This window comes from Apteryx mantelli, chromosome 5 (genome assembly GCF_036417845.1).
Source record: "Apteryx mantelli isolate bAptMan1 chromosome 5, bAptMan1.hap1, whole genome shotgun sequence".
Classification (NCBI taxonomy): domain Eukaryota; kingdom Metazoa; phylum Chordata; class Aves; order Apterygiformes; family Apterygidae; genus Apteryx; species Apteryx mantelli.
The window spans coordinates 7,595,877-7,616,205 of NC_089982.1; the positions used below are offsets into that span (position 1 = coordinate 7,595,877).

The following is a 20,329-nucleotide window of genomic DNA, read 5'->3' on the forward strand; positions in this document are numbered from 1 at the left end:
TTCCATCCAACCATTTCTTAGCTTTTTCTCCACGAGACACTAACACTTATAATACAGCTGCAAAGTCCTGTGGGCTGAGCAGCGTCTCTACCTGGTACAAGAGCATCTGCTCACTCAGGTTTGTGGCACTTGGGGACTTCCTCTGCCACAAACATCCTAAATGTTTTAGCATAGAACTGAGCAGGAAGTGCGGACTGGGCTCTGCCAGATTTTTGACTCCTGAACTAGCAACCCCTTAAGCAGCAGAGAAAAACAGGTTTTGGACTGTAATTAAATTACTCTGTCAGCTGAGCCGTGGGAACTGTCTGGGTGAAGGTTCTTAGCTGAAAGCAAATGCAAGATAACAAAACTTAGCCTAACCCTCTCTTATTGAGAGCAAAGCTGAGCTGTGCTCATTTCTATTAGCCTAACTGCCTCCTAAGGCTAGCAGTTAAGTTCCTGTGGCTTGGCTTTCACACAGAAACTTGATAAGCTGCGGCAACTTGTTTGCTGGTTAGAGTCTTTAAGGGAAATCAGGCCATCTGAACCCTTCATAAACTTTAAAGTTTTGGAGTCAAATCACAGGGAAGACTGAGGAAAAGCAATCCTTAACTTTCTATATATTTCTGATTGAAGGTTAACTGGTGTTGTTTTAAACTCCACACACAGACGGGAAATAAGCTGTTTTAGGAAAGCCTGGCTGCAACTCAGAAAGATAATGCCTAATGAAAAGTAGCATTTTCCTTCAGCATTGCTAAACACACAATTATTCATCATTAAAAACTGTGCTTGGCAACTGCAGTCACGGCACTGTCATTTGAAAAGACGCTGCTTCCTCCACGATCTTGGGCAGGAAGCAACTGCAACAGTAACTCAAGCTTTTTCTGTGCTAGGCTTACAGACAGAGAAGATTTAGTTTGGAAGGCATTTCTGATATTTTTACAGGTGAATTAGTATACAACTACTATTTTCTTGTACACATCAAATACCTGCTGCAGCCATAAGCACCGGACAGACTAGATAAGCTGCATAAGAATAGTTATGCTGGATGAGACCAGAGATCCACAACTCTCTGTTTCCCAGCTGTGGCAGAAGCTAGCAGTGATGCTTGCTCTTGTTGCGTTCCCTTCTTAGGGAAGGGTACCTTGCTAAAATATCTTTAGAGCTCCACACTTGACGTCTTACGTACCCCCTGTCAACACAAGACAGGATTTTCCCAAGGATTTCAGGTGAATGCTTTCCCATCCCTACATATGTAGCATATTAACATTCTCTCCATATTTGTCCAACTCCTTAACTGAAAATTCTCATACGCTCAGAAGTCTTCCCTCTTAAGACTGACTTAATCCTCAGTTCATCTTTGCGCTCTTCTATATGCCCTTTTAGGAACACAAACATCCACCTTGAAACTCACTGGTCCTTTCTGTTCAGTGCATTGCCATAGAAGTTGTACGTAAAAGAAATAATTCTCTCTCAAGTTATAGCTAATCTCCTTTATGTACCATAAAATTTTGTTAGTATCTTTTTCTTTTTTTTCCCTGAACTGTTTTTCTTTGTGTCTCATCTTCTTCTATTCATGCAGAAAGGATGTTATTCAAGAGCCATTTTCCTTTTCTTTTTCCAAATCCAATGCTTTCTATTAGATGTACATATGTTAAAATGGTTTTCCCCAGGTCACTGAAATCAACCTGCAGCAAGTCAAAGACATGCCACAGTACATCACAGGGCCTAAAAAAGTGTTCTCCTTTAAGTATCCATCTTCTGTTTCTATGTTTCAAGCAAAAAAACAAATTCATTCACTGTAGTTATGCATGTCGTGCCTTCTCCCTTTTCTCAAAGTATTTTATCCATTCATTGCTTGAAATGAAGGTCTGTTAGACCCTGAAATACCACATTTTTTAAAAATCAGGCATTTGAATCTTCCAAAATCTGCTAATCCCCTACCCCACTAAACACAGTACATACACACGCTTGTGCTCATTGTGCTCTTAAAAAAAAAACAACAACAACAAAAAACACCCCAAAACAAAAAAAACCTAAATCCCAATCCTTAAATAAGCCTTCAAAAGGTTCACGTCCTGTGGTAGTCAGCCTTGAGTTAATAATATTGTCATCTGCCCTTTTCTTTACTGTTTTGCTGAGTTCTTCCAACCACCAGTTCCTACTGATACTTTAAGAACTTGGGAACAAAAATAAAATTTGGATGCTTCTACAAGCCAAAAACAACGTTTCCCAAATACTGCCTGGCATTTCGCTCCCGTAACAGAAGGAAAGCAGTAATTGCCATTGACATACTATTTTGATTATCTGCTTCATCATTGGTTTGTCCCATCTGTGTTGCAGTAATTTCAATGTTTTAAGATACGATTCTATTACTACATATATTCAAGAAAGAAGTATGGCTAATCAATTTAAATTAGTAAAATTGTAACAAAAACAAACCTTTCCTTTGCATTGTTTTTACTTTTAGTGATCAAACATAAGGGAATTACCCAAAATATTACTTTATTTACTTCTACTTTCAAATGATTGCTGAACTCTGAGATCTCTGAATTCAAAGAAAATTGCAGTGCACAGAAACAAACTCTTATTTTCCAGACTCCCACAGCGCAACACATACTTTGTATGTAACAGTAACCAAATTTGCTTGGACAAGAAAGCCTTCTATGCACTGCTTTGCTTTGCTTTTCAGGATAAACTGACACTAAATTAGAATACAGTATGAACACCCTGAGTCACTCGGTCCTATTTCTTTGTGCTAAGTTTGTTGGGCCTGATGGAATAGAAAGGCTGCATAGCTGTCACAGGCTGCTCTCTCTCTCTTTCTCTCTCTTTTCTTTTTTTTTAAAATATATAATTAGAGATCACAAGCTCCACAGTGATGGGGTCAGACTCTAATCCCAGCTGCGCTAGTGGAAATCTGGATTAACAGCAACTGGAATACAGACAGATAAAAACATGGAACAAAGAGAGAATGAGCAGGCAGGCTGACCAAAATAGCACTTTCAGGTCTGCACTGAAGGTCAGCCAGGCAAGCAGGAAAGAAATCAGCACAGAGGCTTTGCTCAATCACTGCACTCTTGAGATAATATTATCTACCTAAAAGAACTCCATTATATTTTATATTGTGCACACAAACTAGTTGGCAATTCCTATCCAAAGAAAAACAGCTAGCCTCAATTTTGTTTATTAGTATGGTCCATCAAAATTTTTAAGTAGAATAAAGATAGTTACACCCACAGCTCAGATATGCAGCCTATTTGCCCTAGCCTGATTGCTCCATTTTATCTGTAACTCCAAATTATCAAATTAATTCATTCCACATCAATCAACAGGTAAAGTCATATTAGGGAATAATTTTCAAGGCTTCTTCTGAAAAAAATCAAAAACAAATTATAAAAATACATACTGATTGCCACTGAAAAGCAAACATAACAGTCCTTACCAATGTCCTGAGTGTCTTGGTTGCTCTGCCTGGTTCTCATCTGTAGCTGGAATTTATGCTGGGAAGAGCAGAGGTGCAGAAGATATTGACAAGTCTTACTAGTGTCGGTCTGAAACGCGTGCTTGATACCATCTGATGTGTTCTGCAAAGTAATTTTCTTCTTCTACATGGAAAAAAAAAAAGGCAAAGACAATGATTTCTTTTAGCCTACAAAGAATTTGGCATTTTCTTGTGCACAACGACTGCAGCATTCAAAATTTCCGGAACTAAAATGCATTCACGGGAGAGATTTCTGTTTAATATATCAGCTCAAAGTAATTTGAGATTTATAAAGTACCACTTTAAAAGCACTTCTGGGCTAGCTGAGATGGCACTATTTAATTATCATTTAAACAGTCTCTGTTACAGGTTCCTGCTGAATAACGACAGCTAGTCCTATTACATTTTGGAGGATGGGGATTTCTAAAACCTCCCAGGAAATTACAGTTCCTAAAATCCAAGCAAAAATGAAGCAGGCTCTAGCTTTCTAGCAAGTTGTCAGACAGACTGAAAAGTATCATTTTCAATACCTGTATGAAGGCAGGCATTTGAATTTCAGGACCTGGTTAAATACTGACACATGACCACCGGCTTCAGGCGTACCCGTTAAGTTGGCTGGCACCGTCCAGATCAAATGTCAGCCCCTGTCATCCAGTATCATTTAGCTTAACTACTCTTGGAAGTATCACGACCGAGAAGCAACATAGGTGCATCTCCTCACTACGCAGAGTACTGGCATCTGCCAAGTAGCCAGTCCTCTACGTGTCAGGACTCCCCCCGTCTCTCTGTCTCTATCCATGTCCCATATGCCCGGTGTGGGTACAGTGCCCTGAAATGCAGAAAGTGTACAGAACTTCTCCTCGTGCTCAGAGTAGGCTCTGACCTGTCTCTGTAAGAGCTCTTTCCTGTTCACTCCAGTACAGATTTGTCAAAGTTCATTGCAATACGCAGGTGCTAAAATCTTTTCTGAGGCTGAAAATTCAGCAGCATAGAGTCTATGCTAACAAAAAAGTCTTAAAAACATCAAAATTTCCAATATTATCCCATAACACAATACAAACTCATCCGCAGAAGACGCAGTCACAGGTTATGCTCAAAAACATCACCTTAATTTGCACAAGTAATGAACACAAAGAAACTGTCTAGAGATAGATATAGGCTCGTTCACATAGACAGAGGGAAAGAGACAGACTGACTTACGCTAAAAGATATTTTCTTTGTCTCTCTCCATGGGAAGCGTAGTACAGGTGTGCGGACCCCATTGTGAACTTCAAAAACAACAACTCCTTTGGAACACACTCCCAGGAGGATGCCAGTTTGGGATTTCTTCTCAGGCAACACATGATGAAAATGAATTCCGTATTCTGTGAGCCTCTGACACATCTGTACATATCAATGCAACGAAACTTCTAAGAGAGTCTGAAGCTAAGGTTATTACAAGTCCTAACAATATATATGGAACTTAGAAAAAAGACTGCTCTTTGCCTAGTAGTTCCATTTATGTAGGTTACAGACACCATGACAACAGAGACATCAGCTGGAAGTGTTCTAGATAGTTATAAGTCTTGGTAATATCTCTTGACCTGTCCAACTCCAGAGCAAATTAATCAAGCATTTATTAAAGCAAACAACAAAACTATGAATAATGAAGACCGATAAGCAAATCATAAACTTTCCACAAACCAAGTGTTAGCAATGAAGTGTTACCAGTCAGATGTATTTGTCATTAACACATTCCTTAAACACAGAATTAGATCAACACTTTAATTCTGTGATCGCTTTAAGCTACCACAACTGCCAAAAGAAGCAGTTTCACCCACTTTGCACTCCCAGTTATTCGTTCTTGCTGCTGTCTCTTCAGGACTGGCACAAGGGTTTGATGCAATGAATCAAATGAGGGAATCTAATTGCTCTCCCCCTGCAACCCCCAGCAAGGTTAGGTTTAACCAGGATCGAGTCTCCCAGTCTTGTTCAGGGTGACTCCTTTATGGTTACAAGGACAATCCTGCCAAATGAGTGAGAGCCTTGGAATGGGAACAGGCAGCTGAGACTGACACTTTCACTTCAGTCTCAGTGTGGCTGGGGAACTACAATGTAATAGTTATCTAGTGTCTCAGTGGCAAACCCTCACCCAGGAGTTCATTTTCAGCCACTGTATCAAGGCAGAACTTCATCATTATCTCATGGGAAACAGCAGCAAAACCCATAACTACATTTCATAGTGTGTCCTTTTAGAATAATCCAAATACGTATATGATTATAGTTTCCCTATCATCTTACCTGGTATCTACAAAAGAAAGTCTGCTTGATAATATTTCCAGCTTGCTTCATACCAAGTATCCCAAACAGCATAAGCAGCATTAACTCTAACAGAATTTTTCATTATTTAAATTCTTTGTTCACAACAGAAAGAACAAAGCACTTAGGGAATGAAGGGCGTACTGGATCATAATCAAAGCTTCCTTCAGAATGAAGGCAAAGACCAATGGCTGCTTGCAACTGGTGTATTTGAGCTAAAGCAGAAAAACAACTCACAGCAAAAAAAAAAAAAGGCCTTCCTCCCCATCTATTATGATTTCTTTTCTCTTTTAATGATGCATCTTTTGAGAACATCTTTTCAGCTTTCTTCCTTTCCAGCGTTTTTCAGAACGTTAGCTGTTTTCCTCTGTTTTCACTTGAGGCCAAAGTATTTCTATGCACCCATACTCTCATGAGGAATTTCATACAGTGGCAGACTAAGGACGTGAACCACTACCACTTACCTTCAAAAATTCCAACTCTGTCTCTTTTTCAGAAGCACCAACATAACTGCTATGCAATTTGGGCAGCTCTTCTTTGATGTAGGACAGATCTAGTTTCTCCATCACTCTTGCTGGTAGATAGTGCTCTAGTCTGAAATAGGACATGCCGTGTACCTGCAACATGAAACATTTTTGTGGCAGCATCTCCATATACTAGTACAAGAGCATGACTGAAGCATAAAGATAAATTTTAAACAGAATTATACATCCCAACATTCAAAACTAAGTAAGCGAAGGGATTCAGAATTTCAACTCCGAACCAGAGCTGAATTTCATGTATGTCTTTCTATTCAAGCCTAAATCTACTTCTGCTAAATAAAGAGGGTTCAGTACCCAGATCTTCAAATAGATTCTGCAACAGCCCTATTTCTATTCTCTCTCTGTTGGACTGTAAGAAAACTACAATTGCCAACAGTGCATCGGCTGAGCTTCCAAACCACGGCAGAACTGTCAAGCACGCATGGCAACTCAGAGTCCATTCAGTAATTGAGCAGCAAGAACAGAGTTTCTCGGAGGTGAAATTTAGGTCGTACCTCTGCCTGGTAATCTCCATACTCAGCTTGGAGGGCTAGGGATGCTAATAATAAGGCTGTCTCATCGTCACAGTGCATCCTGTCTTCCAGGATGTCCTTCCGCAACTGCAGATAATACTGGTGACAGGTCAGAGTATGTCTGGGGGGAAAAAAAAATAATAATAATAATAGCACCTTTGGTACCTGCCCTTTTAGGAAATTTACAGTGTTTGATTAACATCCAACTTCTGTCCATAAATTTAGGGCTTAAGAGGTTAAGAAAATGGTCATACACTCACTGTATAAGACTGACATCATCCACAAAAAACTTTATGCGAAAGAACAGAATGAAGTTGACAGGGGGCTTGTTCTTTTTCTTCGATTCTTCTTTCCATCCTTCTGGAGCTACTTTACTCAGCTTTATGTCAGGATCAACGAAGAAAAATTCATTGTCTGCCATGAAGCGAAAGGGAAGCACATAGATAAAAAAAACATCAAAACCCACCTATTTCCTTCAGCTAGAGGATAAAGGCTGGATTTCCAATTCTCTGATTTAGTTTTGAGCAGCAAGGTTTTCTGATGGCTAACAATGGCTTATTAGCAGAAAGGCTATTAATGGGAACACTGAATAACAGCAGAAGTGCGGGTCAGAGCAATACACCTTGCAAAGGCAACGAGCATCAGGGAAGAAAACTCAGCAACAAAAGGGAAGAGGCTGCCCAGGCTGAGCTGCTGTTACTCGGGCAAAAGTAGAGTTTTATTTTGGTCTTCATTGAGGAAGATATTTTGCCTCAATACAAGAGAGCATGACTCGGTGTTTCACAGATGCCAGGCAGTCTCTGCTTATCTGTTCTCAACACCATGTAGCTAATTCTCATTACTCTGTACTTCATCAACTCTATCAAATCATTGTTCCTACCTCTTAACGTAGCCAATCCAAACAAGTGATGCTCCACCAAGCCAATGTGGGCAACGACCATATCAAAGACATCTTTACATATTGTTTTGGTATCACAGGTCAGCTCCAGCTTCTGTCCGCTTAGAAGCATGACATTTACTTTTCGCCTGGTGTCATCGTTCTTCCCTTTCTTAGTCTGTATTTTGTGAAATAAAATATCACAACATTCAAGCTCATGGTAAAGGTGCATTTGTTAGTTTAATACATTTCCCCACCATTGATTACTGAATAGTCCCTTTCTTACCAAGATAGACTTTGGTAGATCCAAGGAGATGAATGGCTCAATAGTCATTTTCACAAACTCAGGGCCAAAGAAATTCTGCAAATCACAAGAGTATGAATGAACACTGTGTTGCCAGAGCAACAGACTAAGGGACAGTTCCAAAGAACCTCATTTTGCCAGCACGCCACACAAGATACACTGGATGACTACAGTGTTGATCACATTACTACGTACTGCATATTTTCCTTCCTTTTCTGGGCAAAAAGCAAACACCGTTGTATCATCTTCTGAGTTTACCTCCCTCATCAACAGCCTGGCATGATTAAGGCCTTATGCATCGGTGCCAACTCTGCCTTGACAAATCTCTGACAGCAACACACAAGTTTTGTCACCTAAAGACTGAAATGTTTTAGTCTAATTCCATCTACTGTATTCAAATAGATGTTCTGTGCAATTTCTTTCAGCCTGTAGGCAAAATAAATGTTCTAGTAATCCACCCTCACTGTGAATGGTACGAGGTTGTCTATCCAAACAGTTAAGAGAACTTTTCTGCACAATAGCCACTTCAATACTGCCTTTAGAAAGAGGCACAGGATTTACCTTTTAAGGGAAAAAACTGCAGTGGTTACAGCCTACCACCTACGGTACACACTAAAACTACTATATATGCAAGCCTCATAGGGAAAAAAAAGACTAGTAGGTTAGGGCCTATGTGAATGAACTGAGCAGAGTGCTGTGGACTGCAGAGAAATACAGGGAGTATTATCCTGGATTAGGACAGGAAATTCACCCAAGTCTTGTTTCAATTCCACCTCCCCCCCCCCCCCCCAAAAAAAAAGCACCCAATTCACAGAAAGCAGCAGAGGGCATCAAGCTGTCACCTCTTCAAAACACTCAGCCACTGCATTTACCCACTTCTCTGTCTCCATCCTCCTCTGTAATCTTATACTTTATCCACACATCGAGACAGCTGGGAAAGGAAAGAGGAGTTTGGAAGGTGATTCAGTGTGAACACAAGGGCCAAATGAATCCTGTCTACCTTTCTTTCCCTTCCCAACTTGTTTATTTAATAAGCTTTGATGCTGGCAGAACACACCTACATCTTAATCACAGAGAAACAAATGCAAACAGAAGTGGTTGAAAACACAGGCTACAGGACAAAAACGCATCCTAATGAAGTTAGGATGCTACACAGCTTAACAATGAAGTGGCTGACAGATACAGCTTTTAGTAAAGACTTGCTGTCTTTGTTAGTGTCTTTGGATGCTGCTTTAGGCTACGTGGCCACTAATGCCACAAAACCTCAGAAATTTACCTTGTGAGAGTAGGTCTTTCCTATCAAGACAATGCCAACCACCTAGTACTTAATTTGTTAATGACTGTTTATTAGAGGACCCAGCTTTTAAATACCACAAATTTGAATTTCAGTTGAGACATTGCTCTGTATGAAAGAAGATAAGAGTTCACGTGAGGTTAAAGCATTACCCTCAGTTTTCTTTGTGTCATGGCCGTTTCCAGGGCTATTTCTCTCAGCGGATCTCTGGTGATGTCAAGCATTGAGGACCTAATTGCATCTCCCGGGTAAAGGTTAGGTCGGGACTGCCTAAGAGCCATTCTGGCTTGCAGTTGCATCATTTCTTCTTCCTGACGCTTCAGCATCACTTCTTGACTTATTAGATTGCCTTCAAATGGTGCTTCATGCTGCCTATTGTATAGTTAGAGAGGATAAAAGACATTACTGGCATGACTAAGACACTCTTCTGCATTAAAATATTATGGTTGAAGGAAGAGTTTAAGAACTTATGTAAGTTGAAACCCAAGAAACAAAAACTAGCCAATATAATATACTATTTTAAACACATTTATTCAGCAACTGGGGAGGTTAACACAAAGTGTTCCTGGATTGAAGCACTCTACAGCAATGGATCAATACGGAAAATGAGCGGAACATGCCAAGTTTCCACAGCTGCCTGTCATTTATTTGTATGAAAATAAACCCTCAACTGCAGTCCAAAAAATTCATGACACTACAAAACCAGTGAATCAATACAAAACCAGCAAATCTACAGCAGGAAGAAAATATGAGCGCTCTGAAAGCTGAAGTTTCTCTGTTCAAGCAGAGACTGTGAGAAAGGCATGCTTGAAAAGCTGTTGTTTAAAAAACAAAACCAAAAACAAACGCACTTTATATAGGCACATATTGCTCCAATTACTTCTTCTACAGCATTTCTTCACTAACTCCTTGCCCAGCATTGTATTTTATTCCCCGAATTTTCCTGAACAGTAGCATAGCTTAAAGTATTTGCTATATTTTACTTAAAATATTTGTTCTATTTTATATTCATATATATTTCAGCATCCTATATTCTAAATTATTCTAAATATCATAGTATAAAATTTTTTCAGCTTCTTATTTGGCTGGAAAAAACCCCCACCACTTTCTTCCTTTCAACTCCTACGAATGGGTTGGTTGATAAGCAGGCATCCCAAACAAAATAAATTAAAGAGCCTAAATGAATCATCTGAAAGCAAAAAAACTCACAGTAGTATTTGTGAAGAACAGTGCAACTTATCCCCCCAGTTCCTATCTCAGCAGGTATGGATCTCAAAGGTCCTACCAATTCTATTCCCCATGGAAGCATCAGGAAAGAAATCCAGGTCCTATTTTGGGTAGCAAAAGCAAGAACAAAAAGCAAGCAACTATTTATTTTTACCTGAAAATTGGGAAGCTAGGAAATGAAAAAAATGGGAAGGGACAAGAAAAGAAAAAGAAAAACAACTTCCACTTCCCTTCCTCTTCCCTCTTTCCCCTGTACTTAATGGAAAATCACCTCTAAACCAAAAACAAAATAAAAGCTAATCAAAGCTTCTTTGGAAATGCTAAAGAAGAAGAAGAAAAAAAAAACCACTCTCCCTCCGCTTACATACTATACAGAGGCAATTTTTAACACAACTGGATAGAGGAAACTAAGACTTTCATTCATCAAAACACATATTTGGTACTTCTAAGTTAAGTGTTAAGTTTTGACAGTACATTAGAATAATGAAAAACATGAAAGAGGAAAGAAAAAGCATTTGAAATCTTGCACATCCTATGACACAAGTCCAGGAATGCAGAGAGAGTCCTGCACTGACATAGCCATTCATACTCAAAGCTCATTTACAGACTTTAAAGGACATAAAAATTTATATACTTACTTTTAAAAAAAAACCAACAAAAGGTATGTTTGATGAACGACAAATCAGTTACAAAGAGAAAATGCACCTGTCCAGACCGTGCGAGTTTGTGTGCATGATTTTGAATTTATGTCCATCTTTTCACAACACAGTTTCTAACAAATGCCAACAGTACAAGCAGTGCACTGCATCGTCTTAAAATTTCCAACATTTAAGTTGGTTTCGTTGGCTAGCATCCAAAAAAAGCCTTCAAATAAGAAGAGCTATGCCATTGCGAAAGAGTCCAAACAATAAAATGCCATTAACGTGCCAAGACCCGAGCAAAACTATCCTGAGGTTCCTCAAATGGAATTTCGAGGAAGATATACAGTAGTTACTGGAAAACTTATTCATGCAGCCCATCATCCCTTCCGCTGTGCTGGGCTTTCATAGCATTGCTCTCCTTCTCCCTCCGCTCTTCCTTTCTCTGACAGTCTTAATGATGTGCACACAAAAGGACAAAAAAAAAAAAAAAAAAAAAAAAAAGAGAAAAGGCCTCAGACCTGCAAAGACTTGTGCACATGCTTAGCTTTTCACAGAGAAGAGGCTCATTAAATATCAACATACGTGGGAATATTCACAATGAACTAAGTTAAATACGCCCAGGAGCACTCTTAAGATCAAGGTGTCTAAGGATGGGCTCTGAAACAAAAAAAAAAAACAAAACAAAAACAAAACCACACACTTTCTGAACATAAATGACTATGAATTAGCAAAGATGATATGAAAAAAATGAGACACGTTGCAACCGGCTATATCTGAAAACACTTGCTAATCTGAAAACCCCTAATGATGAAAAAAAATGCCTTTTTAATAACAAGCATACAGATCTGTGCAATGGCAGCAATCATAAATTATTTGTGTAAAATACTCTCACAATGCCGGTTTATCTTCTTAGTTCACATGTGTTAGTTTTGCTGAGAAGTTGAGTACAGGGCGGAGAGAGGAAGCTCAAAAAACCTAATGCTGCAAAAATTTTCTAAACATAGTATATAAAAGCTATCACCCCACAGAAAGAGCAGGCTCTGGCATCGTGGATAAGTAAAACGACCTCTGGCTTGGTCAGACTGGCAATTTTCTATGAACGGTGGCAGCATGATTCACTCTTTAGCTTCCAAAACAAGGAAAGCATCTCTCATTCTATAGAAGAGACCTGTTGACAGGTAGAGCTCTTTTGAGAAGCTCAGAATAACCAAGTATTATCACTGCAGCAAAAAATCCAAGTTACATCCTAACAGGTAACATCATGGAAGTATATTTTCTACAGTTACCCACCTGACAAGTATTTAGCTGCTACTCTGTGTTTTCTTCAGTTCTTGATTGCTAACCAGATTCTCACAGATTCTTATTAACCCAAAGATGGTCAGCTGGAAGGCTGACTCCTATAAAAGCAGCAAGTGAATTAACTCCTTGCCCAGTGTACTTACCAAGAAATTACCACGTATTGGACCAGAGAAGGAAGTTGGAGGAAGGGAAGCAGTAGGCATTCTCCAATGCATAGTGCAGTGGAAAGACCAGGAAGAAGCTGAGAAAGAAGGATGTATTTTAGTAGGGGAAGAGGGAGATACAAATGGCATCTATTGGATAATTGGAAGGAAAAGGAAACAGAAATCCATGTCAGCTGCTGCTCCTAGAGAGAAAAAGGAAGAACGAGTAAAGGAGGAAAAATAAATAAATAAAAATCAATAGGACGAAAAATAAGAACTACAAGAAGCAAAGAGGAAAAACAGCCACAAGTATCCATTACTATGATGGAAAGCATGCCAAGAAGTTTAAAGGACAGCAGTCACAGAACACGAGAAGGGTTTGAGTGTGCTCCTGAACTACTGAAAAAAAAATCTATGGCTTCTGCTAGTTTAGGAGTAAGCCAGTCTACCTCAACAGCGCATGTCTCTGGCTGATAAATCTCAACAGCCTTAATGGTCTTTTGATACTGGCTGCCGATTCCTGGAAATCAGAATTCCACCACTGGGTACACAGCTCACTTTTACAACAATTATTTCACAGGTAATTAAGCAGACTCCCTCTACAGACATGCCACAAGAGCACTAAATTTAAAATGTTTTTAAGTACAGATGGTATCTCTGAATAGAGAGAAAAACACTAAAACATGCTCCCAAGTGCTGAAGGGATCCAAGTAATGGATTAAGTCACATACCCTTCCCCAAACCCTGAAATCAAACGCCTTGTCTTTCAGCAAAGGCACAGAGGGGAGACCAAGCAAAAATTCAGATCCCAAAGTATTAAACTCTGGGGTAAGACTGTACAATAACATACAGTTAAACTTTGTTCCATTGGTAAGCAAAACAGGGGACTCCTCGCTGCACTTCTAGATTTCATGCATATACAAATTACTGCCATTAGAAGGTACCAGTCTTAACAGACCAATACAAAACAAAACAAGACAATATAAGATGAACCATGAGAAAGTATGTTCTCACTGTTTTACCAAGGCATTTTCACTTGCATAATAGGCCTGATTCATTTACAACAGTGTGCCTGGTTTACATACCACATACTTCTTGCCGTTTTTGAACCAGCTTGAAAACAGAAGCAGAACTTCTCTATCAGCACCCACCAGTTATTGCTGTTTTACCCTGAAGCATAGCTATAGCGTTGAATTTGCAGCTTTTGTGGATTGAACTGAAAGCCACTGCAGAAACAATGGTGACTTAACAGTAGTCACCAATTGGGAGGAGAAAACAAAAAAAAAAAACAACAAAAAAGACAAACCAATGGCAGAGAAGTTGCGAAAGTTATAAGCTTATTCTGTAGTCACAGAACTAGCAGTCTGTTTTGCCATTTCAGTATGAAAGTACTCAGGTGCTAAAATAGCATAACATGCAAAGTGGATGTTTACAGGTCTTTTTAACAGGGTTACATGGAACACAAACCTGTAACCTGAGTCCTAGGAAATCTGCCCTAAAAGCGCACATATTAGCCAAAATCCCCTTATATCTGGATCGCTAAGTCTGCCTGCACACTGCAGTAAAACACATATGCTGCTATACGAATAGATTCCATATTCCCGCCAACAAGGCGGCGTTCACCCAGCTAAGCAATGCCTAAGGATTTTTCCCCCACAAGAAATGCCAATACATACATTTTGAAACAACACTATGTGTTTCAGGCAAAGAATAAGTGGTAAGAAAACCAATGCAGCTGCTCAGATCACTGAAAGCTATAAAATTCCCAAGTTACTGTTCCCTTGTTCATCCATCCTCAGACACAGTCCTTCCTGAGACCCTGCCTTACTCAGATGCACTGAGGCTACAAAATACAGTACAAGCAGCAGACGTTCACTTATTTTAATCTCAACATTCAAAGCACGGCTCTACCCCCTACTCGCTGCACATCACCCTACACGCTACATGAACAAGGAGGACACATTTGACAGCCTTGCCACAGTACCTGGAACAGAAGGATTCCCATCCAGCCCATAGGGCAACATACAAACATCCTAAAATATCGAGCACAGCAGCAATCCTTCTCCTGATCTCCCCCAAACAAGGCAAAAAGCTGCTAAGAGATGGTTTTGCTGTTGTACTGGGGTGAAGGGAGAGGGCAAAAACACACGTGTACTTTTTTTCTGCTGTTTTATTACGCGAAAGCTGTTTGAATCATTTTGGTCAAGCATTCAAGGTGATTCAGCATCTGGCAGAGACTAAAAGAAGAGAACTTTCCATCTAAAAGGTCAACCTTCATAAAAAAGTCTCAAACATTTAGAAGGCAATCACTCAGAAAACCTAGCAGGTACTGCTACATATGCTGCTGCTAAAAGATTATGCACAAAGCAGAACCTATTTTCAAAAGGAACACTGATAAACGGCACAGCATTTTTATTAAAAAAAAAAAGTAATATTCAAATATATGGCATGATAAAATATATTTCAAAAAGCATAAATCTTTAAATTGGCCTACCTAATCAGTGTTGAGCTTTCATGTGGAAAAAAAAAAAAACAAAAAAAACAACCACAGTAACATAAACCCTAGAATTTGCCAGAAAAAGCAACCAAATATATGGCTTTTGGCTTATTAAAAAACAATTGCATGCTCTCATATTCCTATAAAATGAATACATTTCAAAGTAATCCTTACTAATATCAACACTTTCTAAAATATTCCCTTAGAAGAATACTATTGAAATAAAAATGACAAAGTATTTCCAAGCAGAACCTAACTCGTGACCTGCTGACAGATACGGCAGCTAGTCACAGCACAACCCACTCTCCATTAAATACGGGAGTTGAATTTGGACTCTTAACTGGTATAGTTACCTCTACACCACAGCACATCATGAGACTTTTACTGACTGCAATACGCAGCTCGGAAATGCTGTCATCTTCAAGACACAACATGCAATTGACTGAACGCTAAACAGAAGTTGGGATCATAGAGAAAAATTTCTTGCAGATTTAGAATAACTTCTCCTATAGAGACCGTGCACTTTAAGATACATTGTTTTCACATGGTTTACCTTGCCCTCTGAGAATTAGCTTGACTTGATGTTGAGATATCATCAGCGCCTGGTAAAGCACCGCTGGCATCATCTCTCTTGAAACCTTCATTTCTTCTCACTAGCAAATGAAAACACAAATTAATACCTGACCAGGCTACAAAACGTAGGCAGTAATCCTATCTAAAAATCAAGGATTTATCAGTCATATGAGGTTACTTAGAAGGGATCAAATTTGTATGTTCTGCACAATGGCATTACAGTATTAGACAAACTAGCATTATGAAGTTGATTCTAGTTTTCAAAGAGATCCTATTGTTTCCGCCAGTGAAGATAACTGCTACACAAGTCCTTTGAAGAAGAATACTAATGAAGGCTTAAAAAATACAATAAAAATACACACACAATTGCATAAACACCATTCCAATACGAAACGTTTCTTTTTCAGCCAAGAGTTGAGACATTTAAATTGCCCAAACATCATACAAAACCATTCCAAAACAGAATTAGAGCAGCTAGATAAGGTAATAACGCATCCAATTCCCAAGAAGGGCGTTAAGAAACCACTACAATGCTGAGCTCCCATGTTTAATTTTAGTTCCTGAAATTTGATCCTTTGATTTATCACATAGTGATTTTTTTTTTATTTTTGTAATGAACAAGCGCTATCCTGCTTGTAACAGTCATCTCCTTCGCTGAGATGTTTTCCTGCAGCGACACCTGCGATGCTGCACTGAAAGCTTGATTTTGCCAAGCACTTTGCTTTGATCTCTTACTGTCCCCGCAAGGAACAGAACTAGCAGGAGAGCTCTTGTGCAACGCATCTACAGCCACGTTGATTTTAAAATTGTCCTTTTTGACCGTCATTTCACAGAGTCCAACAACAGTACTAGCAGTCAAACAGCAGCTCTCTTTCACCTTCATGGACTTAAGAGCTGTTGACTTTGGATCAGAACACACAAGTAGCTAAATGGTAACAGGCAGAAAAATGAGGGAAGCAAGTTACAGGAGCCTGCACCTCAAAAATGAGCTTGTTACTTGCTACTCATTACTGCTCCTTAGGCTTCTGGCTCAGGATGTGGGAGGACAGACAAAAAAATGAGGAAGGAGCTGAGAAAGTTGTGAGGACGTGGAGGTTTGGACTGGAATTCCATGCTGGACCAGAGGTGCGTGGAAGGAGAACAGGAGGCCGTGGCGTAAGCCTGATGCAGGTTTCGGGATTCAACACACACTTTGGCCAACTGGCGCTCTACCACCTAGGACACACAACGCTGAAGTCTGTCCATTATTTCCCCATATTTTTTCAAATGACTGGAAACTAGAATAACAATTGCAAGGAGCAGCCCATGCCTACAGCTTGTCATGGCCAGAATGTGAACGCAATGGTGGAGGAAATGAAATGACCTGAAATGAAATCCAGCCATCAGCCATTTCTCAGATCAGCCAGAAATGCAGTTACTGAATCAAAAAGCAGTTACTGAAGTCATTACTTTCCCAATTATAACATCCCATCACTGAGATAAATCCAGTGCAAGGAGTTTTAGTCTAGGATTCACACCTTCCTGGCACATTGCACATTTCTTCCTGTCTTCCTTCATTTGTTCTGAAATAAATCTGCTTCTTGCTCTTTGCAACTGTTCTATAGCCAGAAACAAATAAGTCTGGACAAACTATTAAATGACTAATTACCAATACAAAAGTAATGACCATAACCAAAGAACTTTCATGTTGCTTAAACCTCCCAAGGACAGGTATGGAAGTGAGATGAGCAGCTGGACAATTTAGGATTTCAGGGTAATTTTGGGCCACAGTCTATTCTTCCTCCTTTGACTACAGCCTCCTCCTACTGTTAGGCCTCTGCTTCCTGTTTGAAGTCCTCCCTTCCTTCTACGCCAACTACTCCTAAGCTCCTCACCATTAAAGCTGGTCCCAGCTCTAGAATCACGGCTCAAGTAAGGTCAATGCATGAAGAGCAGAAGCAGTATCGGGAGGTGCTAGTGCCTGCTAGTATCATCCAACCCTTCAGCACCTGGCATTAAGTCTACTAGATGCCCAGATGATTTTCAGTGTGACAGCAATGAGAGAGGCTAACTGCTTCCTGCACTGTACAAAAGGACACATGCATGCCACGTACAGTGCAGCTATATAGATCCTCTTTGTTTCTTTTCACCATCCTAGCACTTATTAAAAAAAAAAAAAAAAAAAAAAAAACTCAAAGCATTTTCTTCCAGGCTGTGCTTCCATACTCTGTGATGAAAATCCTTCCTGCCATATATCAGCCAACAACTCTTCATACCACCTCCTGCTTTTCAAAGTCACTAATTTTGTAGAGCTTTCTTAAAATTTATCATACTCATAGCCTATTCTATTTACTTGCTTGCATTACACCGAAATCTTTGAAAATCTTTGGCTTATGCATTATCAATGACTTTACCCTTGCAGTAATGCTCACTGAAATCAAAAGAATTAAGCCCTACATGTTCCATATAAAGCTTTTGTAATGTACCATAAATGGACACCAGCAAAAATTTAATCATTTTTGTGCCTCTGAAGGCAGCACAAGTCATTTAAATCAAGCACTCCAGTAAAAAGTTAACCATTTCCAGCTTTCCCTACCAAGTTTGTTTTCAGAATGCCAAATGTCAAACTTGTGTCTGAACAGACTGCCAATTATGCTGACCTATACACAATACTGTAATTACATGAGATCATCTTACAACTTCATATTACTGGTAATTACCAAGTCTCCTACTAAAGATTTAACTTCCTTCATGTTTGTTGAATCTATTTTTAACCTTCAACTCCTTCTTCTGTTTTTAAGCACTATTTATTTATTTATTAAACACAGGTCTTACCTTGCCTGAAATCTGGTTCCGAAGAAATAATAGATGGACTTTCACTCGAAGTACTATAGACATCACTGTGGTAAGATTTGTACCTTCTCAAAGGTTCTGAAAGTTTAAATAAGGGTATCAGAAGAGTAAAAGAGCAGCAGTTCTAAGGCAAATTCAAACACAGTGGGACATTTAAAATTTGATCCTTTCAAAATATTTCAACATTCTTTGGCTACGGAGTTTTTATGTAAAGGAAAAGTATCAGCAGACACCGTGCAGTCTCATTCTGTCCCTGTAGCCTGCCATACTGCAGTTCGCCTTCCCTCTCTTGGCTATCCTAACAGATCCACCTCCTCCAAACTTCTCTCTCATGGCCACTCCCAAGCTAAAACTAATAGTTTTAAAAAAAAGGAGCAGACTAAAACATTTGGTCCACAGCTTGTGTGCAGAAAAGAACCAGGACTCAGTCCCTGGTTCCTTCACTATGAAATAGCAAAAATATCTAGAGAGATAAAGCAGGACCTGGAAAACTATAATTCATTCAGCTTAGCTTTGACATCCAGAAAATATGACTGAACAATCTATTAAGAAGCCCTTCTAGGATATTTAGTTAACCAGAACAGCTAAATGGATTTGATGAGAACAAATCAAGACAACACAATCTCAGTTCCTCCTCTGAATGGATTCTTTAAATAACATACTGAAGCAAAGGAATCAGTAGATGGACTATGTCCTTGATATTTGTAACAATATCCCAAGACTTTCTTACATGCAAGCCAACAAACAACCATATAGTGTGTTTATAGGCAGAAAAAGAGAGCCACATTTGGAGACTATCAATGTTTCTCTGTCCAACTGAGAGGACACTTCAGGTTTCTTTCTTTTCCAGAAGGCTGCCCTTGGCCCAGTTACAGTTAACATTTTTGAAAACAAAAACAATGATTTAGAGAAAACATATAACAGCTGTAGATGAGACCGACTGGAACAGGCTGCAGGAGAACAGCCTCTTCAGGAGATCAGGATAAAAACAAACAAAACCAAACCAAAATTTGATAAATTGCAGAAATGATCTGAAGACTCACAACGAAAGATTCTGTAAAGACAAGAGCAAATCACTGCAGTCAGGAATACAAATGTCAGAACACACGATGGGGAACAACCGAGCAGGCAGCAGCAAAAGGTGTGAGGTTAGAGCAGATCACAGCTTGAAAAGATGCGGTCATCAGCAATGATGAAGCTGCTAAGAGAAAAACTTTATTAACAAGACCATTACACAGAAGAAATGCAAGCCTATTTTCTACTCAACCCAGAGCTGCTGAGGACACAACTAGAGAATTAAGGTCATTTCAGAGACAGACGAAAAAAAGGATACAGACAAATTCAGCAACTTTGCTTCCCCTCTCCAGAAGGGAGCAATAGCACCAAAGGGTATGAAGCTCATACAATATAATCCCTGACTACCAGTTAAATGAAACAGCTTTACTTGCTCTATGGAAGACATGAATAAAAGCAAAACAGAAAAAAATGACGGAGATGGGCAAAGGCCTCCAGTGCGCAAAATGCTGTTATAAAGAGAACCATGATCTGCTGTTTTGGAAAAGAAGAAAGCCAGCTAAATCTACAGGTTAAGAAAAGTAGCTCAGATACTAGGAACAATTTTCTAACTAAAAGGGTAATGGAACAAAGGAACAGATTAACTAAGAAGGTTGTGAAATCCTTTTCACCAGAGAAGAAGAGTTAGATAAAGATGATCTAAAGCTGGTTGATCAAACCTGAATGCAACAACTTGAGGCTCTGACGAGCAAGTAGTGTGCAGAAAGGCTCTGCAGCAGGACAGGCTTTCTCCTTGCAGAATCAGAGCCCGCA

General features: G+C 39.4%; 1 protein-coding gene across 1 annotated transcript in view; it reads right to left on the bottom strand.

Moving 5' to 3' along the window:
* Nucleotides 1–20,329, bottom strand: part of PTPN13 (protein tyrosine phosphatase non-receptor type 13) — a 100,101-nt gene that overhangs the window by 35,008 nt on the left and 44,764 nt on the right. Inside the window, exons 7-16 of the mRNA XM_067297415.1 lie at nucleotides 18,485–18,580; nucleotides 15,651–15,750; nucleotides 9,443–9,662; nucleotides 7,979–8,053; nucleotides 7,696–7,870; nucleotides 7,076–7,229; nucleotides 6,798–6,936; nucleotides 6,226–6,378; nucleotides 4,664–4,846; nucleotides 3,425–3,587 (exon numbers count right to left, since the gene is read on the bottom strand). Of these exons, the coding sequence (XP_067153516.1) occupies nucleotides 3,425–3,587; nucleotides 4,664–4,846; nucleotides 6,226–6,378; nucleotides 6,798–6,936; nucleotides 7,076–7,229; nucleotides 7,696–7,870; nucleotides 7,979–8,053; nucleotides 9,443–9,662; nucleotides 15,651–15,750; nucleotides 18,485–18,580 (1,458 nt within the window). The remainder of the gene's footprint in view (nucleotides 1–3,424; nucleotides 3,588–4,663; nucleotides 4,847–6,225; nucleotides 6,379–6,797; nucleotides 6,937–7,075; nucleotides 7,230–7,695; nucleotides 7,871–7,978; nucleotides 8,054–9,442; nucleotides 9,663–15,650; nucleotides 15,751–18,484; nucleotides 18,581–20,329) is intronic.